The sequence below is a fragment of the Plectropomus leopardus genome, chromosome 14 (genome assembly GCF_008729295.1).
Source record: "Plectropomus leopardus isolate mb chromosome 14, YSFRI_Pleo_2.0, whole genome shotgun sequence".
In the NCBI taxonomy this organism is placed as follows: Eukaryota; Metazoa; Chordata; class Actinopteri; order Perciformes; family Serranidae; genus Plectropomus; species Plectropomus leopardus.
This window is the reverse complement of record NC_056476.1, coordinates 7,237,624-7,256,803: the sequence shown is the minus strand read 5'-3', so window position 1 is coordinate 7,256,803 and position 19,180 is coordinate 7,237,624. Positions and strand designations below refer to the sequence as shown.

The following is a 19,180-nucleotide window of genomic DNA, read 5'->3' as shown; positions in this document are numbered from 1 at the left end:
CTAACGGAGACATAACTGTTCACACACAGATATTTGTAACGTTACGAGCACGTTAACCACCTCTGTTACCTTGTACTTAAAGTTGTAGGATTGTGTGTTTTTGTTGTGTCTTATTCGCACAGTTCAGAGACCGATAAGAGACCACAGATTAGGATATTGATAGTTAGCTGACAACATAAGTCAAGGTCAGTCTTATTTGTTTTCACTGCTGTTCTTGTATCAACATTGAATTTAAGATATTTTGAATAATAAATTTGTTAATAGGTCCAGCTTTGTTTACAGACTTCTGTCTCGCTATTGTGTTAAAGTAGAGCACAATACCACGATGCATCTCCTGAGGGGACACTACCTGTTGTCTCCTGTGTTGCAGATCACCTGTTCAGGTGTCTCTAGCCGGTAAGATGCTCCTCAGGACGTTGTGGTCCAGACTGGGAGCTCAGCGGCCTGCAGAGAGAAAAACCAGTCTGCATCTGTGCCTCAGCCTGTCTCTCCCAGTCCGTCCAACCACACAAGTATGAATTCAAACCCAGGACTCACTCTAACTCATCTGCCCAATGGACCTTTTCGAGGACACGTTATCTAAACGCTTTTCATCACCAGCAGACGCACAGAAGACATGTTGTCCCATCTTTAGGTGGATTTAAAAGTCTCAGCAGCACTTTGTTACCTGACCCTGGGATGCTGTCTGTGTGTGGCAGCGGACAGAAACGTTTTTATTCACCTGACCTTGTGAAGTCTGTTTTAAAACAAAGTTTGAAACCAGCAGCCATGCCAGGGAAAAAAGTTCCCAAAGGTCCAAGAACAAAACAACCCTCGAGAGCCAATCAGCCCTCCCTGAATGAGGACAAGGTGATTCAGCATGTCGTCTGATGAATTAATGAAACTTTTAAGTACCTCAAATAAAAGGCGGGAACTTATAACCAAAAACTGTGGCGTAAAAGACCCAGATCTAAGTACTCAGGGTGGTTTGAAAAGCATAAAAGGCCTTTAATCCACAGAGACCTGGATCTTTTACACCACAGTTTTTGGTTTATATTCCTGCCTTATTTTGAATTTCTTTCATGAGCACCGGTGGTTTGAAGAAAGCCAGAAGCGCTCCTGCTGTCTTCCTTTTTTCTAACATTTCAGGTGTTGATAAATGTTGTTATGTTTTTTGTTGATTAGCTGTGTTTCTCTGTAGGATATGATGCAGTGTATTGCCTTTGCGACAGCAGATCAGTATCATTTGCCAACACTTTGCCACGACTTGATAAGCCACGGCTTCAGTGAGGTAGATTTACCAAGAGGTATGATTTTAAAAATATTCATAGATTACTACTTTCTAGGGAATTAATTTGGAAATATTTTGCTTGGAAAAACTAATGCATTTAATGAAAACATGTTTTAATTTTAGATGCTGCAAATGTGCTGGTGATTAGCACAGACATGGCTGCAAAACCAGATGACCAAGCTCTAATGTTCTTCTTCAGGTACTGCTTTTTTAGGCTTTTTCTTTAATATAAATTATCATATGATAAACTATTTAAAAACTATTACTGAGCACACACTGTCTTTAATGATTAATAATGAGGTCATGTATCAAACTTTAATGGTACTAAAGTACGGACAGAAATGTGTCTCTAGAAACCAGTATCAAAAATAATTAAAAATTTGTCTTAAATGACTTAATTCGTATGCAGTGATGCTGATGGTTCAGCATGTTTTGTTATGTAAATAAATAAGTTGTTAATAAATATATTCATATTGAAAGGTTTTGAAATTGGTGATAAAACTTGAGTATGGTACATTAAAAAATGTTTATATACTAGCCATATTTAGTGTAACTTGTGGTGGTTGGTGTTTTGATAACTTTTTATATTTTATTTTTTGGCAAACTGTGGACTGACTCTCCCAATCTGAAATTTTAGGGAAGGCTCAGTCGTTTTCTGGAATGTTGAAGAGAAAACGGTAAACAAAATATAGATTCTGTATAAAGTTTGTTATTGAATTCATTCTTATTCTTGTTTACTTCTCTACTGTGGCTTACTTCTTTGATAATGATTTTTTTTTCTGTCTTAACAGATGAAAATGGCGCTGAGAATATTGGAACATCATGAGATCCAGCCCTATGAAGTAGCATTAGTCCACTGGGAAAATGAGGAGATTAACTACACTCTTGGAGAGTATGTTGATCTTCACATTTGTTGATTTTGTTTATTTATACGTTCGGATTTTGTGTGTCTTTTTGTAGAATTTGAATTTTTGTGTCCTCAGGGGAAACACAAAGCTAGAGCGCGGTAACTTTATTCTGAGTGACGCAATGGATCCACAGGAAGCTGTTCTGGAGAAATTTGCATTTTCAAATGCTTTATGTTTGTCAGGTGAGAACCTGCACTTAAACTATAAATCATAAAGATTTGTATTGTTTTGTGTTGCGTCTCCTCTGAGTGTAACTTCATGCTTTCTTTTCCAGTGAAGCTGGCGATATGGGAGGTGTCTTTAGACAACTTTGTAGAGTCAATTCAGACAATTCCAGAGGTACAGTGGACAATTAACAGCAGGCAGCAAGAAATTATGAATAATAGATCATCTGTAATGGTTGTTTGTTTGTCAGTAAGGTAGACTGTGCATCGATGCTCTCCTTATTGCTAATATCCTAACTCTTCTGTTTTTCTCTCAGACGCTGAAATCTGGCAGAAGAGTGAAGTTGTCGTCTGCAGAGGTCATGAAGAAGATAGGCGAGCTTTTCACATTAAGGTAAATTCGATTTTCCTTAAATAGCAGTTCTTCCAGCTGTGACCTTCTCATTTTTGTTTTCAGGGTTTTACTGCAAACCAAAACATTCCAGTTGTTTCCGATTTGAACGTTTTTTTGCTGATTCAGTTTTTGCCTGCCAGGTTATCATAAAAACCTACAGACATCCATTTATTTTCTTGTAATTGCCAGTCAGTGATATGGATGACTCAAGCTTTCCATAATTTCATCAGTATTTGAAACTGCAAGAGCTAATGTAGCTTTGTTGTGTTTTCAAACTCTGTGATGACAGACTCTGTTAAAACCTTTGTTTTTACGTCCTCCTCTTACAGACACTGTATAAACCTGAGGTCCGACCTGCTCCTCACACCTGATTTCTACTGGGACAGAGAAAACCTGGAAAAACTCTACGATAAGACCTGCCAGTTCCTCAGCATCAACCGCAGAGTCAATGTAAATAAAGCTGCTCTTAAAAAGGGTTAGGGTGGCGCCATAGATTAAACTCTAGACTCGTTCTGACACTTTGATCGTCTGGTAAAGTTGTTTGATGTACTACCGGTTTTGCTGGCGTTTTGACCTCTTTAGACGTGTGGTAAGAGGCACATGCTTTTTTTCTGATCTGATCTAGAAACACTTTGTGTGTGTTTAGGTTGTGAATGAGAAGCTGGAACATTGTACGCAGTTAACAGATCTGATGAGGAGCCACCTGAGTGAGAAGCACAGCTTGAGGTTGGAGTGGATGATAGTCATCCTCATTACTATTGAGGTAAGAAGATCAAATAAATCCATCACGCCTTTTTTTTTTTTTTTTTACCTGTATTCATCACATCAAAGCTGACATCTACACCTTGCAAACAAAGTTCCATTTTTGGACATTTATCTACTCGAATGAATTAATTAATGATACAATAATATAATTTTCATTTTCTTATGATTTTTCAGTAAATTTGCTTTGCATCACCTTTTCTAGTTGAGACTGCATACAGCTTAAGTAAAGTAATGTGTATTGTTTGTTTCTTATAGGTGATGTTTGAACTTGCAAAAATGATCTTCTAAACTGCTCCTCCAACAATGCACAAATCTATAAAGGACACTGGGAGCTGCAAAAGAATAATGCTGCAGGATACAAAAGGTACTTTACCAGTGATATGTGACAGTGTTTTCTGGAAGAAACTGAAATCATGAAGCGGACCTTTGAATGTCGTACTGTTCCTATTGCACAGTATAAACATTTCAACACAATTATTTTCTATTTTTATTTTTTCACTATTTTACTATTTTCTGAATATCATCACTGAAAACAAAGTGGGATTTGTGGGATCAGTTGATTTTTTTTCTTTTTTTTTTTTTTTTTTTTTGCTGAATTTATGGTTTAAACAAAGTTAAATTTATTTTTACATTACATGCAAAAGTCTATGAATCATTTTCAGTATGAAGAATACTTTTTTAAAGGAGGGCAAAGACTGCCGCCTCGACATGTGACATTAATCTTGTGAATAAAACAATAGCAGTAGAAATGCAGTAATGCATTAATATATAAAAAAAAAAAAACATCAATTACAAGAACCCCAACTATGAGTGCTGTGTTATAAAATATGCAATAAAGTATATGTTTAAAATGTTTGCCAATTATGTTTCAGTGTTTGCATGTAAAACCTCAACTTACTGAGTAATTAGTTCAAGAAAATGTCAAAAAGAAAACAACGTATTAGTTTGCAATATACAAAAAGAATTTGCAACACAAAAAGTCCTTGAAATTTACAGGTATGAATTTATTGAAATAAAATAATATTTAATTAATAGAACACAGATAAATATATATTAAATTTATAAACACGTATGACTCAGGCTTATGTTTTGCATTTTGTTATTAGTTAACAGATCAGCAAGAATTTTTTAATAAAAGTCAATATATGTGGGGAAAAACAGCCTGTCATAACCCACAAACAGCTGGGAAATAAAACAGGACAAATAAAGCTGCCATCATTGTTTAAGGCTTTGCTGATTATAATTGTATTAATGATTAATACATATGTGAAATCAAAAATATTACTTAAAAAAAGCAAGATGTGCCATGCTTTCATCTTATTAAAACTCGTCACAGTAGAAATTCTTGCAGATTCAAAATAAGCATATTTCTGCCAGTATAAGCATTAAAACAATAATTATGTACAAGATAATATACAGTAATGCTAGTATGCTCAGATCTGCCCCTGTTTTCACCTGTATAGATCCAATAGGAACATGTATTTAACTGAGATGATTAAACAAAAAAATTAACAACAAAACACTTAATAAACAGATGATACATAATAAATGCTGTGAAATATCTACTTATGCAAATATACTAGTGGTATCATTTTGTGTCAAGGGAAATAAACATCTGTCAGCTGGGTTGCATTGATTATGAATTACTACAGAAATGTTTTTGAAGAGTAAAACTGGTCTTATTCTTTTAGACTTGTACATTCATCTCAGAAAAAGATCAAGAGGGATCTTTGCAAAACATTATTAGTAATAAAAATGCACTATATAGCGAACAACGATTAATTGAAATGCGCCATTGCATAATGGATTTAGTTCACTGTCAAACCTCTAGAATCACACTGCATGCCCCCTGAGCTGATTAGCACTTCTCTTGCTAGATCTCTCTCACTTATCACACACTTTATAACAATAAAACAAAATTACAAATCAGTACACCAGTAATCATCAGCATATTTGAGGTTAAATATAATGTTAAATAAATTCAGCAAAATGCTGTCCTGTAGTGTTCTTCCAGCACTGTCAGTGCTCCTCTTTAATGGCTTTTTGAAAACTTCTTACAAACTTGAGTGGTTTCCATCCTGATTGTCCAACCTTGAAAAAGAGTTAGCATGAAATTAATAATTTGGTTAATCCAATGAAGGTGATGCATTATTTCACTGTAAGAAGAGGCTGATGATAGCTGGGGTATGCAGCTTTATGTAAAGGGCAGAAAAAGACCTGCTTAATTTGACAATACACCCTCTTGCAGGTCTACCCTCTCTGTCTTTTCCACATCGCTGTCAACTGCTTCACCGAGGGGAGGGTGGACAGCAGCTCTGAACACAGAAAAAAGGTCTGTCGTGGTAGGTAGCGAGGAGGAGGATGCATGTGCATCAGCATTTGAACAACTGCCAACAGGAACGCCCTTTCTCTGAAATGACCTGCGATTGAAAGTCTCCTGTTAAGAGCTACATTTTCTAAAGCGTGAAAACGGTGCCAAGCAGCGGTGCAGAATTCTATGTAAAAAAGACCACTTGAATTACAACATGCACAGTATGGGATATTTGATCAGAGACGCAAAATAAAACTGCCTACCCCAGCTTTCATGGGCCACATCTCACAGAAATGGCTTTAAAACAAGAGGAAAGAGACTCACCGGGTTGTGAAACTGAAGTTCACTGGGTTTTCATTTCACTCCATTGTAGTGACGCTCGTAATTTCAGTTTCAGGATGCTCAAGTGCAACAGCAAAATCTTCACCTTCACTGTCAACTTCACTTGTTCCCACTGTTTTGTGCATTTCCTGTTGACTTTCCTCCTCAGCCTGAGAATCGGGAGCCATTTCAAACTCCTGCTCAAGTCCAGTGTTTTCATCTTGCTTTCCTTCTGTCTGTTCTTCAAGAGATTCCTTTTCCTTATTAACGGGCAGCTCTGTTTCCTCTTGAGTATAAATGTCTTCCTCAGCATCCATCCACACATCTTGGTCATTTTCCTCCTCTTTTGGTGTAACATGCGCCTCTGTTTTTGTTTCTTCACCATCAGTTTCAGAGAGTACTGTCTGAGTCAGGAGCACTTCTCTTTTCTTCGTTTGTTGTTCTGGTTGTTGGACATCGGAGATTACTTTCTCTGTTGATTTGAGCTGAACTCTGACGTCAGACACTTCTGTCTCTGTTGTCTGTGGCGGAGATGTTGGAGCCTTTGTTTGCCCAAACTGTACATTAAATTTGAATTCAAAAGAAAGACTTGAAGGGGACTCCACATGACCTGTTGATGAGATTATTCCAGTATTTTGGGGTGCTAATAATACAGAGTCGCAAGGTGTTGCAGGTGGACTTTGTGTAATTTGTGCTGCTTCATTAACTTCTTCCACATTTAATTTCTCTGAGGACAATTTCATCTCTTCTGCTGTGACTGCTTCTGACTTTTCCTGTTGCGATTTAGTTTCCTCTGAATCATCTTTTTGATCGTGGATAGAGACATCTGAATTTCCTAGTGTTTGCGCAAGATCCTCGGGTACTTTCTGTTCACTCCCAGAGTCTTCACTGATAACAGCAGGTGCTTCCTCATGTCTGTCCTTGAATGTTGCAATACTTTCGTCCTTTGCTTTTTGGTCCTCCGTTTCATTTGATTCACTTTCACCTGTCTCAGTCACTTTTTTCACAGCATCTTGCTGTTTTATACCTTCTTGTTCCAAATTGTCAACATCCAATTCAGGTACCATCTCAAATAAGTTCTCCTTTACATGTTGAGTAACTTCCTGAATGGTCACTTTGTTTTCCTCGGTCCTTAATTCCTCTTCATTCTCGATAGTTGTGGAAAGACTATCTACTTTTTCAGCAGTTTCATAACAAACATGGATGACTTCTTTGGCCTTTGTTACGCCCGCCTCTAGCACAGTTTCCACAATCGCCTCAGCTAATTTTACATCAACATCGACCACCTGCACTTGGATTCTGCAATTGTCCTCAAACTCTACTGATGGCACATACATCATCTCAACTTCGCTGCCTTCCTTTGCTGCTTCAGCTACATCATCTTTCTCTAATGGTGTGGTGGCCTCAACTTCCTCCTCGTACTCCAGCTCACTTGTTACTCTGTCTATGAAGGGTTCAGTAATGACTGATGTGTCGTCTATCAAGACATCAGAAACTGCAGCTGAGACATCTCTGAGTTCACATACGACTACTTGCATTACCATGGCATGCTCATCTGCAGCAGTCTTTGTCACAGTGACTGCAAGCTCACTCTCTTTTTCTCCCTCATCACAGACTTGCACCGCATGTTTGGGTTCATTTATAACTGCAGTATTGTCTACACCGGTTGTTGGGGTGTCTTCTGTAAATACAGTCTTTTCTAGAGCCTGACTATTACTTGCGTCCTCGTTAACAGAGGACACAAAAACTGCTGTTAATGTTTGTAACTCATCTACACCGTCGGGGATGCCATCTTCCTGCTCCATATCTTGTGGGATTCTCTCTTTTTTCTGATACGCTGTTTTCTCGAAAGAGTGATCCAATTGTGCCACAACTTGAGTCTCAATTTTATCTGTAACTGAAGCAATGACATTGTCTGCATTTTTTTTGGAAACATTTTCCAACCATTTTTGCGTCTTAAGTTCCTGAGCAGTGCTTCCATCAACATTTTCTGTGACTACATGCCCATACATTGATGACCCTTCCTCAGTTTTGGTTTCAGTTGCAATGCCTTTTACATCAGATGATAATGCTTGTGGTTCTTGAACATGTTCAGTTTGGGCAGCCTCTGCTGGTAGTTTTTCTTTCGACATAAAATTGACTTCCTGTTCTTGTTTGGGCTCATCTGTAACTGTTCCCAATGCTAGAATATCCTCTGAAATTACTTCCTTTTCAGGTACATGGGTCGCTTGAACATACTCAGTTTTTGAAGCATCCACTGGCTGAAGCTCGACTTGAGTGAAAGGCATGTTTTCCTCTTTATGTTCATCAGTTACCATTTCCACTGCTAGAATATCCTTCGATATTGCTTCCTTTTCAAGTGATAGAAAGCTACCTGCCTCTGAATCTACTGTGGAGGCTTGTACAGCTTTTAACACTTCTGATTCTTGAATATTTTCAGTTTTGGAAGCATCCAGTGACTCGGGTTGGACTTGAGTTTGAGGCATTGCTTCATCTTCCGATTCATCTGTAATTTTTTCCACTGCTTGAATTTCTTCTGATATTACTTTCTCTGCAAGTGGTACAAGCCTACCCACCTCTGAATCAGCTGTTTCTGTTTGTACTGCGTGTAGTATTTGTTGCTCTTGAGCATGTTCCATTTTGGCATCTTCCAATGGTAGTTTTTTTTCTGGTTCAACCCTTACCTCAGTATCCTGATTGGATTCATCTGTAACTGTTTCCACTGCTGGAATATCTTCTGATTTAACTTTCTTTACAAGTGATAGACAACAACCTTCCTCTGAATCTACTGTGGAGGCTTGTACAGCGTGTAATACTTCTGATTCTTGAATATTTTCAGTTTTGGAAGCATCCAGTGACTCGGGTTGGGCTTGAGTGTGAGGCATTGCTTCCCCTTCCAGTTCATCTGTAATTTTTTCCAATGCTTGAATATCCTCTGATATTACTTTCTCTGCAAGTGGTAGAAGCCAACCCATCTCTGAATCAGCTGACGCTGTTTGTACTGCTTGTAATATTTGTTGTTCTTGAGCATGTTCCATTTTGGCAGCTTCCAATGGTAGTTTTTCTTCTGGTTCAGCCCTTACTTTGGTTTCCTGTTTGGATTCATCTGTAACTGTTTCCACTCCTTGAATGTCCTCTGATATTACTTCCTTTTCAATTGTTAGACATCTACCCACCTCTGAATCTAATGTCGCTGCTTGCTCATCTTGTAACACCTCTGGTTCTTGAACGTGTTCAGATATGAAAGCATCAACTCGCTCAAGGGGGAGTTCAGTGAGAGGCATTGTTTCCTCTTTTGGTTCATCTGTAACTGTTTTTGCTTCAAGATCATCCCCTGATATGACTTCTTTTTCAAGTGGTTGAACACTGCCCTCCTCTGAGTCTGTGGTTGCTTGAACAGCCTCTAATGCATCTGGGTCTTGAGCCATTTTGACAGCATTCACTGGTAATTTTTTGTTTTCTGCCTCAACACTGATTTCAGCAGCAACTGTTTCTAGTTCATCTTCTTTTGCTGGCTCAACATTGACTTTGGTTATCACTGATGCCTCTTTGTGTTCATATGTGACTGTTTCGACTGCTGGTATGTCCTCTGATATTACTTCCTTTTCAATTGTTAGACATCTACCCACCTCTGAATCTAATGTCGCTGCTTGCTCATCTTGTAATACCTCTGGTTCTTGAGCATGTTCAGATTTGAAAGCATCAACTTGCTCTTTTTCAAGTGGTTGAACACTGCTCTCCTCTGAATCTGTGGCTGCTTGTATATCTTCTAACACATCTAGGTCTTGATCCATTTTGACAGCATTCACTGGTAGTTTTTTGTTTTCTGCCTCAACACTGATTTCAGTTAGATGTTCTGCAGTCTGTATGGGTTCATCTGTAGGTGTTTCTGTTGATGGATTGTCCTCAAATTTTACTTTCTCTTCTGGTGATTGACCACTAACCTCTTCTGAATCTAATGTGGAGGCTTGCACAGCTTCTGATACGTCTGGTACTTGAATTTGTTCAGGTTTAGCAGCAACCGTTTCTAGTTCATCTTCTTTTGCTGGCTCAGCATTGATTTCGGTTATCACTGATGGCTCTTTGTGTTCATATGTGACTGTTTCGACTGCTGGTATGTCCTCTGATATTACATCCTTTTCAACTGTTAGACATCTACTCACCTCTGAATCTAATGTCGCTGCTTGCTCATCTTGTAACACCTCTGGTTCTTGAACATGTTCAGATTTGAAAGCATCAACTTGCTCAAGGGGGAGTTCAGAGAGAGGCATTGTTTCCTCTTTTGGTTCATCTGTAACTGTTTTTGCTTCAGGATCATCCCCTGATATGACTTCTTTTTCAAGTGGTTGAACACTGCCCTCCTCTGAATCTGTGGTTGCTTGAACAGCCTCTAATGCTTCTGGGTCTTGAGCCATTTTGACAGCATTCACTGGTAGTTTTTTGTTTTCTGCCTCAACACTGATTTCAGTTAGACGTTCTGTAATTTGTATGGGTTCATCTGTAGGTGTTTCTGCTGGTGGATTGTCCTCAAATTTTACTTTTTCTTCCGGTGATTGAACACTGCCCTCCTCTGAATCTAATGTGGAGGTTTGCACAGCTTCTGATGCTTCTGGTACTTGAACTTGTTCAGATTTGTCAGCATCCACTGGCTCAATATTGGCTTCAGCGAGAGGCATTGTTTCCTCTGTAGGCTCATCTGTAAATGTTTTTGCTTCTGGAACATCTTCTGATATGACCTCTTTTTCAAGTGGATGAACAGTGCCCTCCTCTGAATCTTTGGGTGCTTGAACAGCTTTCAGTTCATGTGGTTCTTGAAGAATTTTGAAGGCATTCACTGGTACTTCTTTGTTTTCTGTCTCAATGCTGACTTGCGTGAGATTATCTGCTGTCTGATTGGGCTCATCTGTTTCTGGAGGTGGAATGTCCTCTGATTTTAGTTTCTCTTTTGGTGATTGACCACTAACCTCTTCTGAATCTAATGTGGAGGCTTGCACAGCTTCTGATGCATCTGGTACTTGAATTTGTTCAGGTTTAGCAACAACTGTTTCTAGTTCATCTTCTTTTGCTGGCTCAGCATTGACTTTGGTTATCACTGATGCCTCTTTGTGTTCATATGTGACTGTTTCGACTGCTGGTATGTCCTCTGATATTACTTCCTTTTCAATTGTTAGACATCTACCCATCTCTGAATCTAATGTCGCTGCTTGCTCATCTTGTAATACCTCTGGTTCTTCAGCACGTTCAGATTTGAAAGCATCAACTTGCTCTTTTTCAAGTGGTTGAACACTGCCTTCCTCTGAATCTGTGGTTGCTTGAACAGCCTCTAATGCTTCTGGGTCTTGAGCCATTTTGACAACATTCACTGGTAGTTTTTTGTTTTCTGCCTCAACACTGATTTCAGTTAGATGTTCTGCAGACTGTATGGGTTCATCTGTAGGTGTTTCTGTTGATGGATTGTCCTCAACTTTTACTTTCTCTTCTGGTGATTGACCACTAACCTCTTCTGAATCTAATGTGGAGGTTTGCACAGCTTCTGATGCGTCTGGTACTTGAATTTGTTCAGGTTTAGCAACAACTGTTTCTAGTTCGCCTTCCTTTGCTGGCCCAGCATTGACTTTGGTTATCACTGATGCCTCTTTGTGTTCATATGTGACTGTTTCGACTGCTGGGATGTCCTCTGATTTTACATCCTTTTCAAGTGATTGAACACTACACTCTTCTGAATCTAATGTGGCAGCTTGTAATAATATGTCTGGTTCTTCAGTATGCTCTATTTTAGAAGCATCCAGTGGCTCAAGATTGACTTCAGTAGGAGAGATTGCTTTCTCCTGCGGTTCATCTCTAAATGTTTCCACTGCTTGAATGTCCTCTGATTTTATTTCCTCTTCTGGTGATTGAACACTATCATTCACTAAGTCTAATATTGAGGCTTGCACAACTTCTGATAGTTCTGATATTTTAACTTTCTCTGGTTTGGCAGCATCTGATTCTAGTTCATCTTCCTTTTCTTGCTCAACACTGACCTCAGTTAGCACTGTCTCCTCTTTGAGTTCATATGTATCTGTTTCAGCTGCTGGGATGTCCTCTGATGTTTTGTTCTTTTCCAGCGATTGCACACTACCCTTTTCTGAATCAAATGTGACTGCTTGTATAGCTTGTAATACTTCAGGGTCTTGAGTATGTTCAGTTTTTGAAGCATCCAGTGGCTCAAGATTGGCCTCATAGAGATGTATTTTTTCCTCTTGGAGTTCATCTGTAACTGTTTGTTCTTCTGGAAAGTCCTCTGGTAAGACCAGTTTTTCAAATGAGTGAATGCTGCCCGCCTCTGAATCACATATGGAGGCCTGCATGACGTCATATTTTTCTGGTACTTGAACATGTTCAGTTTCAGCAGCATCTGTTTCAAGTTCATCTTCCTTTTCTGGCTCAGCACTGACTTCAGTTAGCACTTTTTCCTCTTTGAGTTCATGTGTTGCTGTTTCGGCTCCTGGTATGCCCTCTAATATAATGTCCTCTTCAAGCATTTGAACACTAGCCTTGACTGAATCTAATGTGGCAGCTTGTACAGTTGCTAATTCTTGCAACTCTTTCATCTCTATTGGTGTTTGATCTTTGTCCTCTGTTTGAATTTGTTCTGTGATATTGTGCATGATCACATCCTCCTTTTCTGTCAGAGTTTGGACATCATGCCCCATAGCTCCATTCGTAGTTTCACCAGCTACTGTTGCAGCTGATTCTGCCTCTTTGAAGTATATTTTTGGGAGCTCCATTTCAGCTTGATTTGCCACATCTAGAGAACAATCATCTGGGGCAATTTTGTCACCTTCAGGAGATATATCTGTAGACATGACTGCATTTACCTCAGAAAGACATTCGACCAGATGATGGGACTCATCAATACTTTCTAATTCTTTTAAGCTATCTTCCTGATATATAACGTTGACATCATTTACTTCATCAACAGCAATTTCAGCCGTCTCAAACTCCTCAGTGGGAACTTCAGATATAATTTCTGTGGAAACAGAGTCATTGACTTCAGATGTGCTGTCTGTTTGGGTGGAAGCTGCAAGTTCATTGATTGCGTCCACTTCTTGTACATTCACATCTGTGTTAATGGCACTGGTAGCCATTTCTCTTTGTGTTTCTACGATTGTTGGCTCTTCTTTTACAAATGTTTCGAGTATTTGATCTGAAACAGATACAACTGTGCTTTCATGTCCTAGCTCATCTGAACAAACTGGAATTGCCTTTTGGCTTATGGAGATGGTTTCAACAACCTGATGCAGGAGCACATCTGTTTCCATGATGTCATACTCTGCTGGGACTGGTGTTGTGTTGCCAGATGTTTTTGAAGACTCTGAAGATAACTGGGATACTGCAGAGATCATCTCAGTTTCATCTGCTGGGGTAATGTCTAAGGGTTCTGGTGCAGTAAAGGCCTCCGATGTAATCTCTATCAGGTCCTCTGCTATGGTGTCATCTCTAGCTGCCTCCTCTGTGGCTGAAGCTGGAGTGGCCTCCTCGGGAATGTCGCTGAGTTGTGGTTTACTGATTGATTCTGTAAGATCGTCAGGTTCTTCATTTGAAGCAGGGGTTGTAGATGCCTTATTTTCTAAAGCATCATCATTTTCTTGGACTTTATTTGCTTCGGGTTGCAGACTGTCACAAGGTAGGACTGGTTCGGCCATCTGATCAAGGAGGTCTTTCTGTAGTTCATAGGCTGCTTCTTTGGGTATATGACTTTCTATATCGGCCTGTGTTTGTATGTGAACTTCTGTCTCAGTTGCATCAAACTCAGACAATGGAACCACAGCAGGTGTCTCTGAATCATCATCACCAGAAGCTACATCCTTATCAGCCTCATCTGAAGATACTTGGTCTTGCTTTTCGGTGGGCCTCTTCTTTTTTCGTCCGGGAAGAAGTTTCTTTATTGAAAAGGAGGACTCATCATGAGAAACTTCACTATCAGACTGTACATTGTCTTTGCTTTCATCTTCATCCTTGGCTCTCCTTTTCGGGGTGACAAGTCTTTTCAGTGATTGCCATGTTGACCCTCCATCACTCTCTGCAGGGCTTCCTGCTTGTTTGGGAGAATAGGCTGTAATTTCTTCAGCCTCATTAGAACTTTCTAAGGCCGATTCTGCACCATTTTTACATCCACCATCTTGCTTGTTAATTTCGTTATCAATTTGAGGGGATTCTTCCTCAGAGTCTGATGTTTTTCGGCTTCTTTTCTTTCCGGATCCGCACAAAACAGATTCCCAAGAAACAGACGAGTCTTTTCGTTTTTTGCCTTCATCTGTGCTGTGATCTGATACTTGCCCTCCTTCACTTGGTTTTGGTTCTGTTGAAGCTGGGATTTGTGTGTCTTCGTTACTCAAGGAGGATCTCTTGATGAGCTTTTTTGGAGTCATAAGTTTTTTGAAGGAAGCCCATGCGCCATCCTCCTCTGCTGCTGCTTCTGCAGATGGTTGTGCACACACTTCTTTTTGATTCTCAGCAGACTCGGTAGATGATAAGAGTTGATCTGAAACATGTTCTCCAGAGTCAGACAGCTTTGCATCACTTGATCTTCTGCTCCTTTGCTTTTTGGATAGTCTTTTTAAACTACCCCCTGACAGCAGTCTTTTTAAAGGACTTGCTTGAACTTTGTCCTTTTCTTGAGAAGTAAGAATGTCAGGTTCATTGACAATAATGGCTATAGTATCTATGGTAGATGCATCTGTCTTCTGAGTTATTGTTGCAGGCTGGCTTTCCCCTTTAAGTTCATTTTCTTTATGTTCTGTCTCAACTGCAGCTGCCTCAACACCCAGACTGATCTCCTCTATACCTTGCTGTTGGTCTTGTACAGTTTGTTCTGTTGCTTCTTCGACTTCCTGTTTCTCCATGTCTGTCAATTCCTTATCAGTTGTTTCAACTTCTGCGGCCTTCTTTTTCTTCCGTAGTCCAGAAAAGATTCCAGTTGTGAAAAATCTTTTAATTGGAGATACAACTACTTCCTCTTTAGGACTAGATGGTGATGTTGAATCTGGCTCTTTTTCAGGTGTGGCATCTGTATGTTCATGTTCTCCTACAGGTGAAGTGGTTGCTGCATCTATATTATCAGGTTCAACTTCCTCTTTGGATTCTAATGCTTTCTCCTCTGCTGTTTCCAGAACACCCTCCGATGTAACGTCAGTCAGGGTAGGACATGTTGTTGAATCATTATCACACATCTCCTGTACAATGTTAACATCAGTATTCTGTTCAACATTATCACTTGTATTTTCCTTTGTGGTATTCTCTGCGTCTTCTGCCCTGTTTGGTTCTTTCTTGTTGTTCTTATCAGGCACATCTGTTGCGATATCTACTGAGCCCCTCTTCACTGTCAATTTTAAACCAATGTTACTGAAAAATCTCCTAAAACTTTCATTAATGTCATTCTGCTTTGCATCCATTTCAGTTGTTTCCAGGGGTCCAACTTCATCAGCATCCGCTTCATTAGGGGATTCATTTTCAATAATTTCAACATTTAATGGTGTTTCTTCATCTTTAAGTTGGTTTTCTGTTCTTGAAACCTCTTCATCGGGTGAAATGATAGCTAAACCAGGAAATAAATTACACATTAAAACACTTGTGTTGAAAGAACTGTAAAAGACTGATGATGAAACTTTATCAGCTGAAATCCAACATGTTATGGATCTGTTGAAATGATGATGACATTGTTTGTCAATATGCAGGAATAGTAATAAGCGTACACACCCTCTGCAGCAATCTCATCCTCACAGTGACCATTTACTTCTGCTATAGCGCCGTCTGCTTGTCCATTGATCTCAGGGATCTGCCTGTGTTTTTTGAGAGGCTGAAACAAAGCACAAAACAAAGCAAAGTTTACCTTTGCTGTAGTGGCAAAGATTAGATTTAATGGAAGCTACACAATCAATGTTTTCATCTTTTAGTTGTCAACTTTAAACATTTTGTAGTACAGGTTTGGTTCAGTTTGCTTTCAAAAGTCTGACACCCATTAACCAGTAACTGAGTGCTTAATATCAAACAAAAAAAACAAAAACATGAAATGACATGAAATTCAATGTCTGGTGCTCTACTGACTAACTGAGCTTTATCGTCATGTTTCAAAGCGCTGTCCATTTGGTAAAAATGTTATGTTTTGTTATGTAAGTGTCTTTATTGTATTTTCTGTTGGCCTTGCTGACAGACAGCCGGCCAGCCGCATTAACATAAAAACATACAGTAAACATACTGCCCAGCCTCTAGTCCCCACAGGTTAGTCAAAGTTAGCATTGGCTGTTCTGCACCCGGGTGAGGTAGGAGCGAGCCAGTAGCACCACACATTCAGCAATTACAGCTGTTAACACTGTCCTGGTGGCAGTACTGGTGTGGAATGGTATTTCTCCAAAAACATGGAGGCCTCCATTTGGTCTCCACCTATATAGCCCTGGTGAGCAAATGGTTTCATTTTGAGCAGCAAAATCTCTTAAGCTTTATGTTAGCATTATTGCCAAGGTGACACTGCTCTGGGGTGACTTGGGAGGAAACTATACAGTGGGAACAATGTTTCCACGATGACGCTGTTAGGCTTGTACAGCATTACTAGCTGTGATTGCTGAATGAGTGGTGCCACTAGCTAGCTCCAGCCAGACCCAGTTGGTGTGCAGTGCAGTTAATGGAAGAAAAGCAAAATTAACCAATAGGATGTATGGACATCCATAACCAGTCGAAAAATATGATCTACCGCTGACATCATGTAATTTCACAAGCATTGGTTTCAATTTAGAGGAATGCAGAGCTGCAGCCATTTGCTCATATTCTCATAGCTGGAGAAAAAAAACAAACAAATCCATCCGAATTCGTACCTCTGTGCAGTAAACAATTTCAATCTTTGATTAACTGCGGCTCCAAAGTCCTATTTTGTATACAAACAACACAGTTCAGTCACTGTTGTGGGGGTGTAATTGCAGTCTTACAGTTAAACAACCCTAATTGTCCAAATCTCAAATCTGTGAGCCAGATTAGTCGGGAAAGTCTGAGCAGGGGAAAGGGATCAAGAAACGTGTTCTTCAACCACCGTGGAAGAACAAAATAATAAAATAACTATACAAATAGCTGTGTGGATCATATGGCACCTGCTAATTGCTGCTGAGACTTTGTTGGACATTGATACAGTAGTTTAATCTGCAGCCAAAGATTTTTACATTCTGCCACATCATGGAGCAATGATGCACACCCTTTTGGTCGCTTACAGTAGCCTTTAAAGCCAATATTTCTCTTTTAAAATGTAGAATATTTTTGAGTTATTTGTTTTGACTGACTCATGAACCAGCTTTACTTGACTAAATGTTAAAATAGTAACATAACATACACTCTGAACCTGAAGCATGACCGTATGCCAAAAGATCAAAGGCCATAATGTGATTATGGATGCCTGTGAGCTAATTTTCCATTTAAAAAAAGGGTTACCATGAAGTAAGATGTTTGCCCTTTAATGGACTGTTAAGTATAAAAGAGTTTTAATTAAGGCTTTGCAAATGAGATTACTGATAAGTATAATGAAGCATATATAACTCAAGTATTTTTGTATAATTTATTTGATTATCACACTTAATAAAAGTAAATGTAACATGATGTTAGGAAAATATTTTGCTTTTTAAACTTACTTATCCAAAATTGAATTGATAATAATAAAAATAAAAATAATAATAATTTAATAATATATTTTTAAATAGTAAAAAAAAGTTATTTAAAAAAAAAAAACCCCTAAACAGCCATTTAATTCTAATCCTAATAATGTATTCACAAAGGTCAAAGGTGCCATTAAATCAATCCAGTCTCATAATGATTGCTCATAAGCCATTAATAGTTATTTTTATTCTCACAGTGCAATGTTGTCTAATTGACTTCCTGCTGTGCATCACCCAGTGATCATGTTGTACACAAGTAATCGATGTTTCCCTCTGCTGAGTGCAGCAAAGGGGAAATTCCATCTCTCTCCTGGGCTTTACTCAGGTTCCTCTAAGAATGAAAGGTCATTATTCCTCCACACTTTCCTTTCATCTACAGTAAATGCAAACCATTGCAGCATCAGTGAAACAGTAAAAAAAAAAAGGAATCTTCAGTGGTGCACAAAAAATTACAATTTTAGCCTCTAACTAACAAAGCAAAAGTCAGTAACTAAGAGGGCATTGACAGTTCACGCATTTTAAACAACTTTCATGTGTTAAAAGGGATAAGTTGGTAATAATTGCTTCATTTTTCACTTAAATAAAGTAGCCTGGTGTGCTCAATGTCATTCATTTTAATAGCACAAGGACTTTTTTTCTTATTTTGGGGATAATGCATGCTGGCACCTGCACACAACAACAAAATCCAACATCAGCATTATTGTCACACACAACAACCGGTGACTGCTTTTGGAAATATAAGAGGCTTTACAGGCTACAAAAATAATGTGTGGGTGCAGTTGCTGATAAGGTGGGGAAATCATTACAGATAAGTTTTTCTGTAAACGTCATAGGAGTTATCTGCAGTATGACAACAATCTGAAATACCTCGTCTTCAATATTCTGCTGAGCATCATCCACTTTTCCGCTCTCCTCCTCCTCCGCCGCCGCTGCATCCTTCTTGTCCTCCCGTTGCGCAGACTGAGCGTCTCCCATCGTCCGATCTGCAGCGCGTCACTATCCGAGCAACTGATGGAAATATCCCAAACTGTGCACCGAAAAAAAACGATCCGGTAGCTTCGCGACAGAGACTGTCAGCTCTCAAATGCAGCAGCCTGGTTGTTGGAAAAGTCTTTTTTAGCCTAACGCCTCCCTGCAGGATCACATGAAGCATATGTGCCGAGCCCGGTCCGGCCCGGCCCGGCCCGCCTCCCGCTGCATCAAAAAAACAAAAAAAAAAAACCCTGCAGTCCTCAGATGACTGAAGCAACAAGAGCGGACCTGCGCGTACACGTTCACCTCACAGATGTGCTTGAAGTTAAAGCTCTGTGAAATGCTATGAAAAAAGGTTTAACAAGATATTTTATTGGAAATGAAAGCAGCTGTATCA

At 39.3% G+C, this 19,180-nt stretch overlaps 2 protein-coding genes across 2 annotated transcripts; one reads left to right on the top strand and one right to left on the bottom strand.

Annotated features, from left to right (window-relative positions):
* Positions 1 to 401: 401 nt before the first annotated feature.
* rmnd1 (required for meiotic nuclear division 1 homolog) lies at positions 402 to 4,319 on the top strand. Its single transcript, XM_042500960.1, is given in 12 exon segments — positions 402 to 437; positions 439 to 849; positions 1,181 to 1,286; positions 1,394 to 1,469; positions 1,908 to 1,947; positions 2,062 to 2,162; positions 2,254 to 2,360; positions 2,453 to 2,517; positions 2,660 to 2,736; positions 3,066 to 3,186; positions 3,383 to 3,499; positions 3,757 to 4,319. Coding segments are annotated over 12 exon segments (1,290 nt in total). The 3' UTR covers positions 3,790 to 4,319.
* A 263-nt stretch (positions 4,320 to 4,582) lies between these two features.
* Positions 4,583 to 18,786, bottom strand: akap12a (A kinase (PRKA) anchor protein 12a). The gene is made up of 4 exons (XM_042500747.1): positions 18,679 to 18,786; positions 15,875 to 15,974; positions 6,137 to 15,713; positions 4,583 to 5,592 (listed from the first exon to the last, which is right to left on the bottom strand). Exons 1-3 carry the CDS (start codon positions 18,784 to 18,786, stop codon positions 6,172 to 6,174), a joined length of 9,750 nt encoding a protein of 3,249 aa, XP_042356681.1. The 3' UTR covers positions 4,583 to 5,592; positions 6,137 to 6,171.
* Positions 18,787 to 19,180: the final 394 nt, after the last annotated feature.

What these genes read in the sequence shown, in the direction of transcription:
- akap12a (XM_042500747.1), bottom strand. Translation starts at nt 18,786, where the DNA reads ATGGGAGACGCTCAGTCTGCGCAACGGGAGGACAAGAAGGATGCAGCG. An exon ending in AGCAGAATATTGAAGACGAG is followed by an intron (nt 15,975 to 18,678) that starts GTATTTCAGATT and finishes GCTTTGTTTCAG; the next exon opens with CCTCTCAAAAAACACAGGCA. An exon ending in GGATGAGATTGCTGCAGAGG is followed by an intron (nt 15,714 to 15,874) that starts GTGTGTACGCTT and finishes TTCCTGGTTTAG; the next exon opens with CTATCATTTCACCCGATGAA.